General features: G+C 33.9%; 2 protein-coding genes across 3 annotated transcripts; both read left to right on the top strand.

Moving 5' to 3' along the window:
* The first annotated feature begins 272 nt into the window (after positions 1-272).
* Positions 273-1,574, top strand: LOC110730363 (serine/threonine-protein phosphatase 7 long form homolog). The gene is made up of 3 exons (XM_021910151.1): positions 273-539; positions 647-1,081; positions 1,161-1,574. The coding sequence occupies exons 1-3, from the start codon at positions 273-275 to the stop codon at positions 1,572-1,574; spliced, it is 1,116 nt and encodes a 371-aa protein (XP_021765843.1).
* A 10,643-nt stretch (positions 1,575-12,217) lies between these two features.
* LOC110730398 (myb-related protein 306-like) lies at positions 12,218-15,688 on the top strand. 2 transcript variants are annotated; one of them, XM_021910190.1, is made up of 4 exons: positions 12,218-12,561; positions 13,189-13,318; positions 14,582-15,434; positions 15,504-15,688. In XM_021910190.1, the coding sequence occupies exons 1-3, from the start codon at positions 12,429-12,431 to the stop codon at positions 15,384-15,386; spliced, it is 1,068 nt and encodes a 355-aa protein (XP_021765882.1). In that variant the 5' UTR covers positions 12,218-12,428; the 3' UTR covers positions 15,387-15,434; positions 15,504-15,688. The 2 variants fall into 2 exon arrangements, with proteins under 2 accessions (XP_021765882.1, XP_021765881.1); XM_021910189.1 differs by having other exon boundaries at positions 14,582-15,688.
* Positions 15,689-16,100: the final 412 nt, after the last annotated feature.

Here is a 16,100-nt window from a genome sequence, read left to right as displayed (position 1 = left end):
ACACTTGGATTCATCCTTAATTTCCGATTTTGTGAAGTCTTTTGTGCAGAAAGATCCATGCTTGAAAGTTGAATTTATACAGGAACTCATATCCAAGCATTTTCAGTTCGACGTTACTTATCGAAGAGCATGGTATGCTAGGGAGAAATCCATAGCTGAAGTATTTGGAGATTGGGAGAGTTCTTATGGCTGACTTCCGCACTTCATGGAAGCACTCAAACAGTCAAACCCGGGAACCGTTGTTGTATGGAAACACAAAGCTCTGGTAGACGATGTTTATTACAGCAACATGGAAGTGTTTGAACGAGTATTTTGGGCCTTGGGAGCACATCCATGTAGGCAGGCCAGGTAGGCCTGCTATACATCGTCAGGGGCAGCAGGATCAGGACCAGCAGTATGAGCGGTACATTCCTCCACCACGGCCTTCCGCTGACGAGGCGTACGCTTGCAGATGGGCGGTCCCCAAGCTGACATATGCGCATGCGGCGAGGGGCCTGCTATACTACCGAGACGCCCTTGATCGACTGACCGAGGATCAGGTGAAATCTTTAATTTGTTTATGAAATTGTTATTTATTATGTATACTCTTAACATATTTAATATGCACTAACCTGTTTATTATGTTACTTTTTATGTGTTATCGCAGATGACATGGGACCCGTATGAAGCTGATTTAGTTGCTGCCATGACTCCACATCTGCTAGATCATCAGGCGCAGTGGCGTTCTAGGGTCCTCCTGATCTGTTTTGAGGTCGTCGAGGGTCACCTACCAGATCGAGTCATGCGACAGTTTGGACTACGACAGACTGTCCCCCAACAGTGTGACACTAGTGCCCGGCTGCACCGCATTGACCGTCGGGGAAAGAGCGACAGGAACTGGCGGACGGAGCATGCCCAGTACATTGACTTGTGGCATCGACGGTTGGAGTTCGTCGTCACTGGTGACCCCATCCACGGCGTTATGGATCCATACGATCCATACATGGAGTGGTACATGCGGATTATACGGCGTTTCATCAACCCCAGCTACACACCGCCATCCGCACATTACCATCCATCCTTTGACGTGATCAGGGGATATGTAAGTGTATTTGATTAACTTATCTTTATCAATTTTAAATTTGTATATCATTCAACTAACTCATCCTTAATTACTGCAGGCGTTGGATATGACGGCGATGGTTGACGCACTGTCGGACGTCCTTCCAGGCATACCTGAGCCGCCCAGAGCACAGGTCGAGCGGGTGCGAGATATGGGCATGGCTACCTTGCAGAGATATGGTCACGCCTATCTCGTCCACCCCCGGGACGATCATGGCGGCCACTCTAGTCACTCACAGTTCGAGGCTGGCCAGAGTAGTTGTGGGGGTGATCCTTCGTCATTCACGGGCGCAGAGGAGTACGACATTCGCAGTTCCGCGCCCCTACGTCATCCTGATGACCCATCTTCTAGCCAGCTGACTCCGCCAGTACGCCCGAACCCATTTACCACGGTCCGTCACTACAGTCGTCGTCAAAGGCCAAGAGTGGACATACAGGATAGAGAGCCGTTACACCAAATTGATGAGTCATAATAGGATAGAATTATCTGATTTATTTGCTGTAATGACCTTCTCTAGTTTATTGTACATAACACTTACATTACATTATTATTTTAATAATTATTTGAATGAATTTATGTCTTGTTTGAATTTTAAATTCCTTATTTGTCCACGTTTGACTCATTTTGTTCAAAATAAATTGTGGATGTGGAGGTGGTGGATGTGGAGGAGGATGGGTGGTGGAGGTGGTTGATGTGGAGGAGGAGGGTGGTGGAGGTGTTGGAGGATGTGGAGGAGGAGGGTGATGGTAGTGGTGGTGGATGTGGAGGAGGAGGGTGGTGGTGGTGGTGGATGTGGAGGAGAAGGGTGGTGGATGTGGTGGATTTGGAGGAGGAGGGTGGTGGATGTGGAGGAGGGTGATGGTGGTGGTGGATGTGGAGGAGGGTGGTGGTGGTGGTGGAGGAGGAGGGTGATGGAGGTGGTGGATGTGGAGGAGGAGGGTGGTGGTGGTGGTGGTGGATGTGGAGGAGGAGGGTGGTGGTGGTGGTGGTGGATGTGGAGGAGGAGGGTGATGGTGGTGGTGGATGTGGAGGAGGAGGGTGGTGGAGGATGTGGAGGAGGAGGGTGGTGGTGTTGGTGGATGTGGAAGGGGGCTGCACTGGCTGTTGTTGGGGGCCTGCTGTTGCTGCCTTCAGCCAGCAGATAAAACGCTGACTGAGGCAGCGTTTTATGCTTAGGTGTAAAACGCTGACTCAGTCAGCGTTTTTCTCTGTTATGTATACAAGTAAAACGCTGACTGAGTCAGCGTTTTATTGTATTTCCAATTTTTTTTTTTAAATTTGTATTTCACATAATACGAAATTTTATAAAAAAAAATAATAACCAAAGGTAAAACGCTAACCGAGGCAGCGTTTTATGTCAGAAGCTCAGTTTCGTAAATAGTTTGGCCACGCGTCTAGATTGGTAAATAGTTTACTAATAAGGCTTACTTTCGTAAAAAATCCTAAAGCAACTTTTGGAGACAACGAAAGATCTATAAGCGCATGGATGCTGTAACAACAATTTTGTTGTTTTGTACTTCTAAAATGGTTGTGATAGTTTGTTTATTGCTTGATTATCATCCTAATAGCGATTTAAGTGACGTATCTTATAAAGTGGGTATAACCGTATTTTAAAAGATGTGGTGAATAAGATGTAATATAATAGTGGTGAATAAGATGTGTTAATTTAGTCGTTCGGTTCAGATCTGGTCTTTTCAAATCATTGTCAAGCTTCTCTTTTTGGTTAAAATTGATCTGACTCGATGTATATCCAACCAAAAATTAATCAAAACCTGAATCTTTCATTCGTAAACTTGCCCAAAATCTGATTTGACATATTTTCGAACTTAAAGAACAAAACTCGAATTTAATCAAAACTAAATCTGATCCAAACATGGATCAAGCGAACATATTGACTTGACTTGATATAACCCAAAATTTGACATGATCAGACCCGAATACCTAAATTGTCAGTTCCATGTCTTAAATACTACTAGTACCTAATGTGGGCCTTCTCCTCACAAATGTGCTGATTATGTGTGTCAATGTGTAAGAAATCAATAAAGCCCATCCATAAATTGGCATTTGCTCTCAAAAAAACTGAAATTTATTGGAGATAATACAGGCCCATCAAGCTACTAATGGGATACCTTGTGGGCTTTGTTGATTGTAATAGGTATATACAAATTCATTTCGTCTTTAATGTTAGCCAAGTACGATCAATTCACCAAACAATTAAGCAAACACAACTAGAAAGATTTACCACTGCTCCTTATTGGTAATTCTTATACCTTGGTGTAGGGATGAGGAAAATATCAACATATTACTATACTGGTCCCACGGACGGTAATTTTCAATACCCGTAGCATAAAAAATAAAATTTACCACGACATCCATTTTTCCGTGGCAAATTTTTAGTCACGGGAGTAAATTTCAATATTCCCATGGCTAAATTACATAGCCACAGAAATTTTAAACTTGTGTCATAATTTTACTCGTGACACAAAGGTCAATTTATTAGTGTTCCTATGATATATATTAAGATAAATCCAACATCTTACTTATTAACATCTCAGCTTATTTTATATAATAGAAAAAAGTGACGGTCAAAGTTGTTCTAAAAGTCAAATTGCGAAAGAATTCAGAAATGGAGGAAGTACAACATCCCCACAAGTAAAGCTACTTTCTACATTCACGCTAATTTAAACATGTGCACATAATCAATGTACGTATACTACGTACAAGATATCTAATGTTCATGCTAATTTAAACATGTGCACAAACAGCAATCAATTTACATAAAATATTTAATGTTAGTTTCTATCTATTATCGTAATTAAGTACTCCGATCCCTTCAATCCGTTCTTTTTAATTCTATTCACTTGCATTTTGTGCACGCATACGGTCAGCAGGCCAACACAAATGTTTGACCAATTATAAATTTATAACTTTAATTGCGTACTAATGTAAATTATGAAAACTTGTTATTTGGATACTACATTTTAAAATGATTTAATACTAAGATCACAATTTATAATTTCTTATCAGTATACAAGTATTATGTAAGAGATGGTCAAAGTTTTTTCAGTTTGACCCCATATATAAATAGTAAATAAGTAGAACATTAAAGAATGGAGGTATATATGCGTATGCTAGCTAGTTTATAAATTGACTAATTAATTAAGTATATGAAAATTTAAGGTATCTTGTTCCAATTTTTTTAAAAGTGAAATTAACTCTTTGACAAAAGAGTCGTACAGTTATTGAAAAAAAAAGTGTATCAAAAAATGTTTTAATTGGACAACCACCAAGATCATTTTTGTTGCAATTGAGGATAAGATTTGACATAAATGAGTAATCTCTTTTACATCGGTGTTTGATACATCCTTCCATGGGTTGAGAGGGTTTTTCAATCTATTGCAGTTTTGAAATCAAACAAAATATGATGTAATTGGTGGTAGATGTAGATTAACCTTTGACGCAAAATTATATTGCACAAATCCTCATCAAAAATCTAAATTTTCAAGAAATTAAAAATCATATAGACCTTAATGCTCACAAAGAGAGAGATAAAACCCGATACATTGTTAGGATTATTAGAGTATATTTTTGGGATATTGTTTCCTTAATTATAGGGTTGATTGGGTATTGATATTTTTGTGTGTATCTTTTGATTTGGTCATATCTTTTGAGATTATCTTGTATTGCATATACTCTCAATCAATGAATGGTGAGGCAAGCTTTGAGCCTTAATCAATTTCTACATGGTATTAGAGCAAAAAAAATTAAAATTAGTAGAAAAACAATAAGATATAAGCCAAAAAATTAGGTAGATATACTCTTTAATAATAAGATTAGAGAATAAGAATTTATTATGAGCAAATTAAAACTAGTATAAACACAAAAATTAGCTAGGGGCTTACCATCAACCAAAAGTTTCTTGATAGTCTCACACAACAATAAAAAAAAATTTAGGGTTTTGAAAAGAGGAGAAAAAAGAGTAGTTATCTTGTTCTATAATCAACTAGTCTTCTAGCCGGTTGTTAATAAAAATTTGCATTGAGAGATGAGCGAGGAAATACCAATAAATCATTATGGGTGTAATGTGTAACCGAAAACATAATTAAAGAAATTAAATTTTTAGGACTTTAATGCAAAATGAGGCTTTAAAAAAAGGTGGAGGGACTAAAACTAAAGAGAGAAAATGAAAAAGTTGAATTGAAGAGGGGAGATGAAGATGAAGTGTGTGTGGGAGATGAAGTATAATTAAGTTTAATGAAAGAGTTAAGAAAGATAGTGTAATAAAAAAAATTGAAAATGTAATAGGATTAAAATATAGGGAAGTGTAATAGGATGGGAACATGTGTAATTAAGTTTAAATAGTGACACATTGAGTAGAGCTATTCATGGACGGGATGGCCCGCGAAGCCCACCATATCCGGCCCGTAAAATAGATGGGCTTGGACACCAATTTTGAAAAAAATTGAATATTTGAACGCGCTAGGCCCAACCTGCAAATATAAATGGACGGACATGGACAATACAATTTGTGCCGCGGGCTAGCCTGTCCGGCCCGTTTATTAAATAAACTTCTGTAAATAGTTAAATTATTTACGTATACTTTTGAAAAAGATACAAAAGAATATATTGGGTTCTATTTTATTAGCTACAATAACTATATTTTTTTTTTATCATCGGAGACTTGTTATATAAATTCATTCATATTTTTCCATAACATATGTCAAGATTTTAATTTTTTTTTAATTTCTTTATCATTTGTGTTCAGGAAATTTTAAAGACAACTTAATCAAAATAATCGTAATATAAATAAATAATAAAAGAAAGTTAATTAGTGTTTATAAAAATTAGAACAAAGTTCTTAAACAATAAATATAAGAACAAAGGTAGATTTTAACCCCGTTAGCCCGCGGAAAAAACCCGGCCCGTTTACTAAGGCGGGTATGGACTAATTGTCAAGCCCGCATAAAAGGGCTTGGGTTTGCTATATTAAGCCCGTTGGACAAAATATGAACTATAAACGCAGCTCGTATCCCACCCAAGCCCGTAAATGATCACCTCTAACATTGAGTTGGATTAAAAGATAGGGAAATGTAATAGGATGGGAACATGTGTCTTTCCGATTTGTGTTTCTAAATACTAAATATAGATATATATTATGTTTAAGAGCCAAGAGTGAGCCGTTACATTATGAACTTGAATTTGCTATTCTTGCAATAACTACGTTGTCGTCGAGGAGGGGTGACCACGATACATTACTTGGATGCATGGTGAGGAACTAATTTTTGGGAGTCTTTAAGAGTTTATATGCATTCTAGAATAATGTCATTCGTTAGAGTCTTGAAAGCTCTTAGATAGATAGATTTCTATCCTGGATTTCCAAGTAGTCCAAACTCCAAAGTAGTGTAATAACTTTAGGAATGGATCTATCAAGATTTAAACGTATTATCTATTTATCTTGAATATCATTCCTACAAATATTATTATTTCAAAATGTTAGAGGGTATGTACAAAATATTCTCGCATCTTATTTTTCGGAAAAAAGAATATCAATTTTGGGATTTTCTATCAAAAATTGGTAATCAATTAGGCAAACTGTTTTATACACCGTACATACATATATATTGTACTTACCACTTAACATCAATCATAATCGTGTACATGTCACAATCCAAAACTTGGTCTAATGGGAAAGTTTGCATCTAATAACCAAGAGGTTGTGAGATTAAACCCCACTAGAGGCACTTTGGGATGAGAATTCCCTTACAATTCCCACCACTTCCAAAGTGCCTAGTCTGCTAACCCAAGTCGGGAGGACCTATGAGAGATTTCGGTCCAATAAGGTCCTTCTCCTTACCAACAAAAAAAAACTGTAAAAAAATAAAAATAAAAAAATAAAAAAAATAATCGTGTACATGTCTGTAATGAAGGCAATCAAGCGGCAAATTGGCTTGCAAATAAGGGCTTTTCCCGATTAGTTAAATAGACTTCACATTTTATAACCACATCTAATTCCTCCTTAAACTCTTTTTTCATTTTCAATTTTGTTCTCTTCTTCTTTTTTGCCCCCAGATTATTTCATTTGAGTAAAACAACTAATTAATTCCAATGATTCTTTTTGTTTGTTACGTTTGGACTATTATGGTCATCTTTGACCATAAAACTTTGACTATAAAAAAAAATTACTCCATAACTTTAATTTTATTAACGTCAAAAGATGTCATGTATTAAGTTTTTAGATTCGATATCAAAATATCAAATTTTATGCTCAAAACATTACTGACATCATCAACCCTCAAACCATGCTACGTGTCATGCTCACATTAAAAAAATTTCCTCCAATTCTATGGGTGATGTTATTAATTATTAATGATTTTTTTATTTTTATTTTTAATCTACACTTTTGACTTCAAATTAACCAAGTTTTAATTAACCAAGTTTCTCTCCAAATTTATAATTTCACATACCTAATTTGTTTGTTGTTTGATAGTGGTTTCAACATTTTTTTTTTCACTTTTCTTATATATATATATATATATATATATATATATATATATATATATATATATATATTTGACGAAACATTACATTATATATGAAGATTATAATTAGATATAAAAATAATTTACATTTAAGACTATAATGTAACAGACTATAAATTACAAGACAGATTAATTCTAATTGTATATCGCGCGGGAATAACCTAATATATTTATTAAAGATAAATGTGCATTAGAGATCGTAAAAGTCTAAATATACTCTGTAACAAAAAAAATTACAAAAAAAAAATTAAAAAAAAGAAAAAAAGAAAAAGTACGAGTATAATGTGATGGGTTGCTTTCTGAGTAATTTATTTAGAGATGCACTAATATAAGGTAAATTTTATTGGAAAACTATTTTTTTTTTTAAAAAGAACAGTATGGTTCTATACACTGTCGGTAAGCTCTTCCACAATATTTGAACATTTTTTTTTTATCTATAGTAGTGAGTTAGTGACTAGTGAAAGTCAATTTACTATTAGAGCTCCCTCTCTACCATTATGGATAACATTGATTAGTATTGCTGAGTGCTGACAGAATTACTTCACAAGAGTACAAGACCCCTACCAAATTGAAGTTTTTCTTAATGAAATTCAAAGTGTGGCATTGTTCAATTACAACACGTCAACTAATATAATGGAGCAATTCAAACAAACAAGGAATCTTATAAGGGGTTGTTATAACTTAATAAGGGGATGTTTGGTTCATCAAATTGGAATGGATTGGTATGAAATCTCATAGTAGAGAAGTATGAATTCTAAAACCCATACTAGTTCAAAGTTGTTTGGTTTATTGTTGGAATGGATTCTATATTTCATTAATAAAATGGATTGTGAATCTTGGGGGGGTGGGTGGGTATGGGATTCCATGGGTATTGGGGGGAGTTAGAACCCCTTGGATATAAGATTCCATTATTAAAAACCTCAACCAAACAAAAAAACTAGATGGAATGGATTCTAATTCCATTCTAACCCATTTCAAATAATCCAACCAAACGACTAAGAGACCTCAAGCTTAAACTTGAGCCGAGCCTAGATAGAGAATGCAAAAATTAACCTTGATAGATAGGTAACTAGGGTTTTATTTTCTCCCTTGAGGAGTTTGGATTGGTCCGAGTTCAGATTAATCAAAGTCTAATAAGCTCATGATATGCATATGCATGTAAAATCTCAAGCCTTGGATTGGGTAGGTAAACCAGGAACTTAATTAGTTTACTTTGTTAAAATGAATGCCATGTTTCAGGGTTGACATTGAGAACCATTACAATTTCGTACAGTACTGGCAATCTCCCTAAATGCAGTGTACACCCATCAACAATTGATGAAATGTTTTGGACTTGTTAATTACGGCATAAAACAACAAGCTTTCAATGCTAGCTTACTACCCCATAGTTGGTACCACATCATTATCTGTTCTCTTTTTTTACTACACATATTCATCATACTTATCTAGTACACTAATTAGAGTACCTTGCTTAGGTATTCATATTTTATTTTCATAATTGAATTAAAAGGGTACAATGAAATAAAAGGAAAATGGTATATACAGCTCTATTCTTAGGGATGCATCTTAGAAGATTGAAAAGAAATGATTAATAATTATTATACTCTTAATAACATCGTACGATACTTTAATTTTGTTATAGATTTTAATTTCGTATTTTTATACTTATGTAATGTAGTAAAGTAGAGATTCTAGTGAACTAAGGTATTTTTTCATGATTGATTAGAAACGGTGAAGAAAGGAAAATGATATATGCAGTGTCCTTAGGGTTGCATTTAGAAGATTAAAAAATATAAAAAGATTAAGAATCATAAACATTAGGAAATAACATGGATGTATGATTTTGTCATGTATATATAATACCTTTTTCAGCCTTCTTTGCTTATGATATACTACCTCCATTTCATATTTTTTGCAACTTTAAAATATTTTATATCTCACAAATAATACCCCAAAGTTGCAAAAAAATATGAAACGGGAGTAGTACAACGTATACAATACAATATATAATTAAACATTAATAATATTAATCATTGAATCTTGGTTTTCCTATGATGAAATTATGGTAAAATAATTTTAATGTTTATATGCAAATGTAAAATATATGAAGTATATCATATATACATGAAGAAGAGTGAAAAAAATGTACCCAAATGTAATTTTTTTATGAGAGAAAAAGATCAATACGTTGAGATTAAAAAGTGAAGAAGGGAGTATACTTCTTATAAAAACATGCAACAGCAATACATCATCAGTCCAGCACAGCCATTGGGGCTATTTAATGCAAACCATATTGAATGCCACGCGGTTTTCTGAGGCACACACAAATAGTAATAATAGAGATTTAATTGTAATGTATATACTACGGAGTATATGATTCCTTCATTTCATTAAATTACAACATTTTATATTTGTTTCAATTATATAAATTGTTGTGCTGGAAAAATAATGCAGCATTTATATATATTGAAAGCTTTTAAATTAAATTAAATCCTCTTCTTTATTTTTTCTCTTACAACATTTAATAGAATATTTAAGGGTATGTCTTTGAATTGATTGGTGATTTCTTTTCATGGTTATCAAAGATTTGCAACAGAATTCTTAAACAATAAAATATGTGTAACAAACTAACAGCAGAAAATTTAGGGTAATTTCAAAGTTCATTTTCACTTGTCTGGTTGCAACTTGCTAGAAAAATAAAAGGAAAATAGAGGTTGATTATTGAAGCTTGTAGGTTAATTTCTTTAACCCTTTCGAACAAAGTATCTTTCATTTTAGATTCTTTTTAATAAAAATAATTATAAAAATAATTATAATTGTATGACAGCAAAACTAGTTGACTTGTATGTACAATTAGTCAAGTAGAAACTTGAAATAGATGGTAACTAGAGGTGGGTAGCGTGCCGTGTCGGGCCACCGCGGGTCGTGCTGGTGGTGGCTCGTGCCGATCCGTGCCGTGTCTACAACTTGGCGGGTCGTGCCGTGTCAGACCACCATTTGACACACCCTAGCCCACAGCATGGCACGGCCCACATGCCTGGCGTGACGTGCCAGGCCGAGCAGTGGCTGCCTAGAATTTTTAATTTTTTTTTTAAATCGATATATATTTTTTGTGAACTTTTAAATGAGTATATTTAAATAATTTTATTAATTTATGTTTATGTTTTTGTAATATTATACTATTATTGTTCTTTTTACTATTCTTATTTTTATTATAATATAGTTCTTTTACTCTTTATTATTATTTATGTTAATTTTATTATTAATTTATTATTATAGTCGTTTTATGGCTGTTGGAAGTAGCGAAATATAGCTGTTTTGCACGGGTCTCGTCGTGGCGGGCCGTGCTGGGGTGTGCCACGTGCCGTGCTGGAGGGTCGTGCCAGCGGGCCGTCTTGCGGGCCAAATTACCGTGCCGCCCCCCACCGTGCCCGTGCCATGCTTGTGCTGATTTTTTAAAATTGTGTTTACGGCACGGCCCACAACCCAATCGATCACCGTGCCGTACCATGCCGCTGGCGGACTTGTGCCGCCCGCGGGCCAGCACGGCCCACGCCCACCTCTAGTAGTAACACTGAGAGAATTTGACAAGGTCACAAGGGTGACCATTAATTAGCCTCTTTGTTTAATTTAATACCTTTACTTTGCCCAAGTTAAAAGATAAATGGAGGCTACTTGATGACCCTAGTTGCCTAATTAATTTACCCTTTTTTAACAAATCAACCAATATCTATATTTATATTTATTTAGAAAAAATCAAGCATATATATAAGCATATAATAAATCGCGTGAAACCAATAACTAGTTGGCTTTTACATACATACGAGTAGGTCGAGTAGCAAATTAAACATTGCATGTTCGACCTGAGCTTAATTAGTAAGAAGTATTGGTGTTTGATCATGCTCGAGCTTGCTTGTGCTTGCTTTTAATTTTATTTTATATGAGCTTGGTGGTTTGTAGTAAAATACTTTCTCGTCCTTATTGGCTTGTGCTTGCTTGTGTGTACTTGAGCTCGAATGAGCAGTAAATATATGAGCTCAATTTAGCCAACATGTTTCAGTGAAAAACAGTAATAATAAAAAAAATACGAAGTAATTCATACAATTGACAAATGAGCTCTTAACAGATGATTAGGAGAGCTTTGTTTTTACCCTAATGAATCGAATGTGACATGTTTTAAGTAATTATTGTTTAGTAAACAAACCTTGTATTGTAGTTCAAATTTGTCCAATTCAAATGAGATTTAAGTAGCTTTAACTAAGCTTATTTGCGAGTTTTTCACAAATTAAACGCAACATCTTATTTGCAACTAACCCTAGATATATACATTCTTATAGAGTTATTATAGTACCATTGAGAGTATTTGACAAGGTCATAGGTGACAATTGATTAGCCTAGTTGTTCAATAATAACTTTACCCTTATTGTTATCACTCAAACTAAGCTTTATTTTGAAATCCAGCCGACTAGTAAATGCAATTTGCTTCCATCTTTTGACTCTCTCCACTCTCATCACATTTCTTTCTTGGACCCCCACTAAGCTTTTGCTTCCTATATTAATACCTCACTCTTTATCTCTCTCTTGGATCTCCATTATTTCATTTCCTCACATAAACAAAGTTCTAATTTCTCTTCTTTCTATTTATGTAGTTTAAGCTTAACCAAAGTACTTGCACCTTTGTTTCACCACTTCAAGATAAAACTCAAATAAGAGTTTATATCATAAACTTAGAATATATAATAATCACAAACATAATATAAAGCTAAGCTTAAAGAGTGAATTGTGAAATGGGAAGACCTCCATGTTGTGATAAAGAAGGTGTTAAGAAAGGACCTTGGACTCCTGAAGAAGATATCTTGTTAGTCTCTTATATTCAAGAACATGGTCCTGGTAATTGGAGGGCTGTTCCTACTAATACAGGTATACTTTCTCTTCGATTTTCTTAAATCGTACTCCCCCCGTCTTTAAATGTTCTTCTTGTTTTCAAGTTTTCTGTGAGACAATTACCGTTCTTATAAAAAAAATTTATAGAGCAGGGAAAAGTATATTGTGCACTAAGATGTGCTACACCATGAATTTTACTTGTAATTATCTAGATAAAGCCTAATTTCAAGGTTAGGGTTTAGGATCTAATCAATTGTTGCCCAAACTACCCTTTTTTCCTTCCATGCTACTCGATCTTAATCGAACTCGAGTACTTGTGTTCGATACCGGTATATGTTTATAAGTGTTAGACTTGACTACTTTATAAGTATACAATTGTTAGATTTTGAGTGTCATTACCCATGTCTTAGTGTCAAGAATCCAAAATGAGTATTTGAAGTAAAATGAAGATCAAAGTTTGAGTAAGATAAGTTTTCTTATGTCTTAATTGTATCGATACATTAGATTTTTGATGTAGGGCAATAGATCTCATTTCTTTCTTACTGCTTGATTTGTTCAAATATCAATAAATTAATATGTAACACATTGATCATAAAATTAGTTTTTGTTTAATATATTATATTTAAATTATTGACTAATTAAGTGTGTTTGAATTTTGTTTAGGGTTACTTAGGTGTAGCAAGAGTTGTAGGCTGAGATGGACAAATTATCTAAGACCAGGTATCAAAAGAGGTAATTTTACAGATCAAGAGGAAAAGATGATCATTCATCTTCAAGCTCTTCTTGGAAATAGGTAAAAAGAAATCCTCCAATTCCCAATTTTCTTAATGTAATATTCTGTCCAATTGTAAATTGCTGGTCTATAACACAATTAATAGAGCTTAATTTAGTGGGTTCGGATTTTACTACCTCCCGTATCTCCAGAAGTTCTTATTTAATTTTGACGATGATTGTCTCATCAGAAAGTCTTTTAATAACGGATAAATTAGTAGACAAAAATTAAAACTTAAAAAAGTCACTAAGCTATCTAAGTGCAATAATTTTGATAATATTTTCTTAATAGATCTATGGATATTATTAAATGAAGAATTGGAAAAAAGAAATAAAAAAAATGTTTGCTTGTTAGGGTAAGACTGTGTACACTTGACTTGGCATGTTAGCAATTTAGCATTAGGGTAGAGGTCCCCTAAGAGCAAACTATTAAATGATTTGGCCCTACCCACGCCATCCACAATTACGGTAAATTATGACTTGACAGCTTGGATAATTTAGTTTAATAATCTCTCCAAATTTTTTATATTTTTCATGTTACATCCCATACACAATTTTTAATGAACACGTTTAAACATAAATTTGTTTAAATACGTCTTAACGAACACATTTAACATAGTGTTTCAAAAAATTACCATACAAGTTAATATTTTGAAATTACGCATTAAAATGTACTCCATATCAAGCAATATTTTATAAAATATGTCCATTTTTATATGTTCAGTGTTCATTTAGAGATCATTGTATTACATTGTCATTAGAACCTTTCGAGATTTCAAACAAGAACAATATACAAAAATGAAGGGAGTATAAATCATGGTTTATTTATTATTTTCTATTCTAAATTGTTATAGTAATTCAGAGTAATTAAAACTAGCATAATTACTTTGTGTTTTTACCTAAGGCATAATATAATTAATGAAACTACAAGTATAATTGTACTCTCTATTTTTTTTTTTTTTTTTTTTTTAATCCATCAATTTTTTTTTTTTTTTAATGACCACACATGTGAATAATAAATATGGTGGCCTTAAACATAATTGTGCAATAATGATCATTCATATAGTAGCAAGATTCTCACTAATATACATAACAAAGTGTCCCTTTCCTATATTACTCCATCAAAAATGAATTGTCAAATACTGAGTATCAAGTTATTTAAATTATATTTCATGTTTAAATTACAATATCAACGTGATTATTAATTTATCATAAGAGGTCGAGTGTGAAAGATAATTTTTGATTTACGAGGAATCATATGATAACCATGAATTTGGTGTTACAGATGGGCTGCGATAGCATCATACCTTCCACAACGAACAGACAACGACATAAAGAATTATTGGAACACCCATCTCAAAAAGAAGCTAAGGAAGAAACAATCGGATAATAATCACCATCAAAGCTCGAGATCAGATGGATTTGTTTCATCACCTTCATCTCCTGAAAATCAGAGTACGAATAGTCGAGGTCAATGGGAAAGAAGGCTTCAAACCGATATTCACATGGCGAAACAAGCCTTATGTGATGCTCTTTCAACAATGGATCAAAAACCATCCTCGAATATGCCTGACTCGATGAACTCATCACAAAAGATTAGCTTAAATTCAAGCCATAATAATAATAATAAGCAAGGGCAAACAGCGTCATCTATCTATGCTTCGAGTACTGAGAATATAGCGCGATTGCTACAAGGGTGGAACATGAAGTCCCCTAAGAAAGAGCAATCGAGCTCGGTGTCAACGGATCATCACTCTCTTTGTAGCACAATGGAGGTTGAGTATGGTCATGAACAAAAACCTAAAGTTGCAAGTGATAATCATCATTTTTCGAAAAATGAGGCATTTCAGTCTTTGTTTGGAACAATCGAATCGAGTGAGTCTCCATACTCCGATTTCTCTCAGACAGTGTCGCCGGAGGCTAGCTTCTTCGAGCACGAAAGCAAGCCATTGAGTGATGATGGACGAGGCACGTTGTCCGTTCTAGAGAAATGGTTGTTTGACGATTGTTCAATTCAACATTGTGGACCACAAAGCCAAGTTCATGACCTTATTGATATGCCCTTGCGAGAAACTGCTGATTTTGAATGAGGAATTTATTATTGTTATTATTATTATTATTGTTATTATTGAAAGTTTTTTTTCTTAGAAAAATTCTAAGGACAATGAAAATTAAAAAGGGTATCCTCATTTTCATATTCCTTGGAATTTTTCTTAGATAAAAACATAGATTTTAATTATTAGGACTAAGTCAACAGGCATAATAATCTTAGCTTGTTGTAACTAGGGCAGATCATTTGTTATTTGTGGGATAACTATTTATCGTAGTGCATGCGAATAATAAGACTCCTGATTCATTTGTTAATGTAGGCAATATATTATTTTCATTGTTACAAAGTATTGTTTAACATTATGGCGGCATTATTAATTCACCAGACATTTAAATTTTAGTACTAATGTGCTGTTATATTACGGAGTATCTTTAATTTCTAAGTAAGTTAGTGATCGAGATATATCGTAAATAAGGATATATATAATATATACGACAAATTTAAGGCGGCCTTCTCTCAAAACATGATCATAGTTATTTTTATTAAATATAAAGAAAAACTGAGTTGTACTCGTAGCAAATTCTACTTAAGACTTATATACAATTTACATGTTATATTTAGACTTTTATACAATTTACACATTCAGTTATAAGCATTTATTGTAATTTATCTATGAAGTATGAGTAAAAAAACAAAGTAATGTACAATCTTGTTAGATAGTTTTCTATTATATTTTTTAAAATATATGGGTTCA

This window comes from Chenopodium quinoa, unplaced genomic scaffold (genome assembly GCF_001683475.1).
Source record: "Chenopodium quinoa cultivar QQ74 unplaced genomic scaffold, ASM168347v1, whole genome shotgun sequence".
Classification (NCBI taxonomy): domain Eukaryota; kingdom Viridiplantae; phylum Streptophyta; class Magnoliopsida; order Caryophyllales; family Amaranthaceae; genus Chenopodium; species Chenopodium quinoa.
This window is presented reverse-complemented; position numbering and strand designations above follow the sequence as displayed.

Coding starts and splice junctions, on each gene's coding strand:
- LOC110730363 (XM_021910151.1), top strand. CDS start 273: ATGTTTATTACAGCAACATGGAAGTGTTTGAACGAGTATTTTGGGCCT. Junction 540..646: donor ATCGACTGACCGAGGATCAG/GTGAAATCTTTA, acceptor GTGTTATCGCAG/ATGACATGGGACCCGTATGA. Junction 1,082..1,160: donor TTGACGTGATCAGGGGATAT/GTAAGTGTATTT, acceptor TAATTACTGCAG/GCGTTGGATATGACGGCGAT.
- LOC110730398 (XM_021910190.1), top strand. CDS start 12,429: ATGGGAAGACCTCCATGTTGTGATAAAGAAGGTGTTAAGAAAGGACCT. Junction 12,562..13,188: donor GGCTGTTCCTACTAATACAG/GTATACTTTCTC, acceptor AATTTTGTTTAG/GGTTACTTAGGTGTAGCAAG. Junction 13,319..14,581: donor CAAGCTCTTCTTGGAAATAG/GTAAAAAGAAAT, acceptor TTGGTGTTACAG/ATGGGCTGCGATAGCATCAT.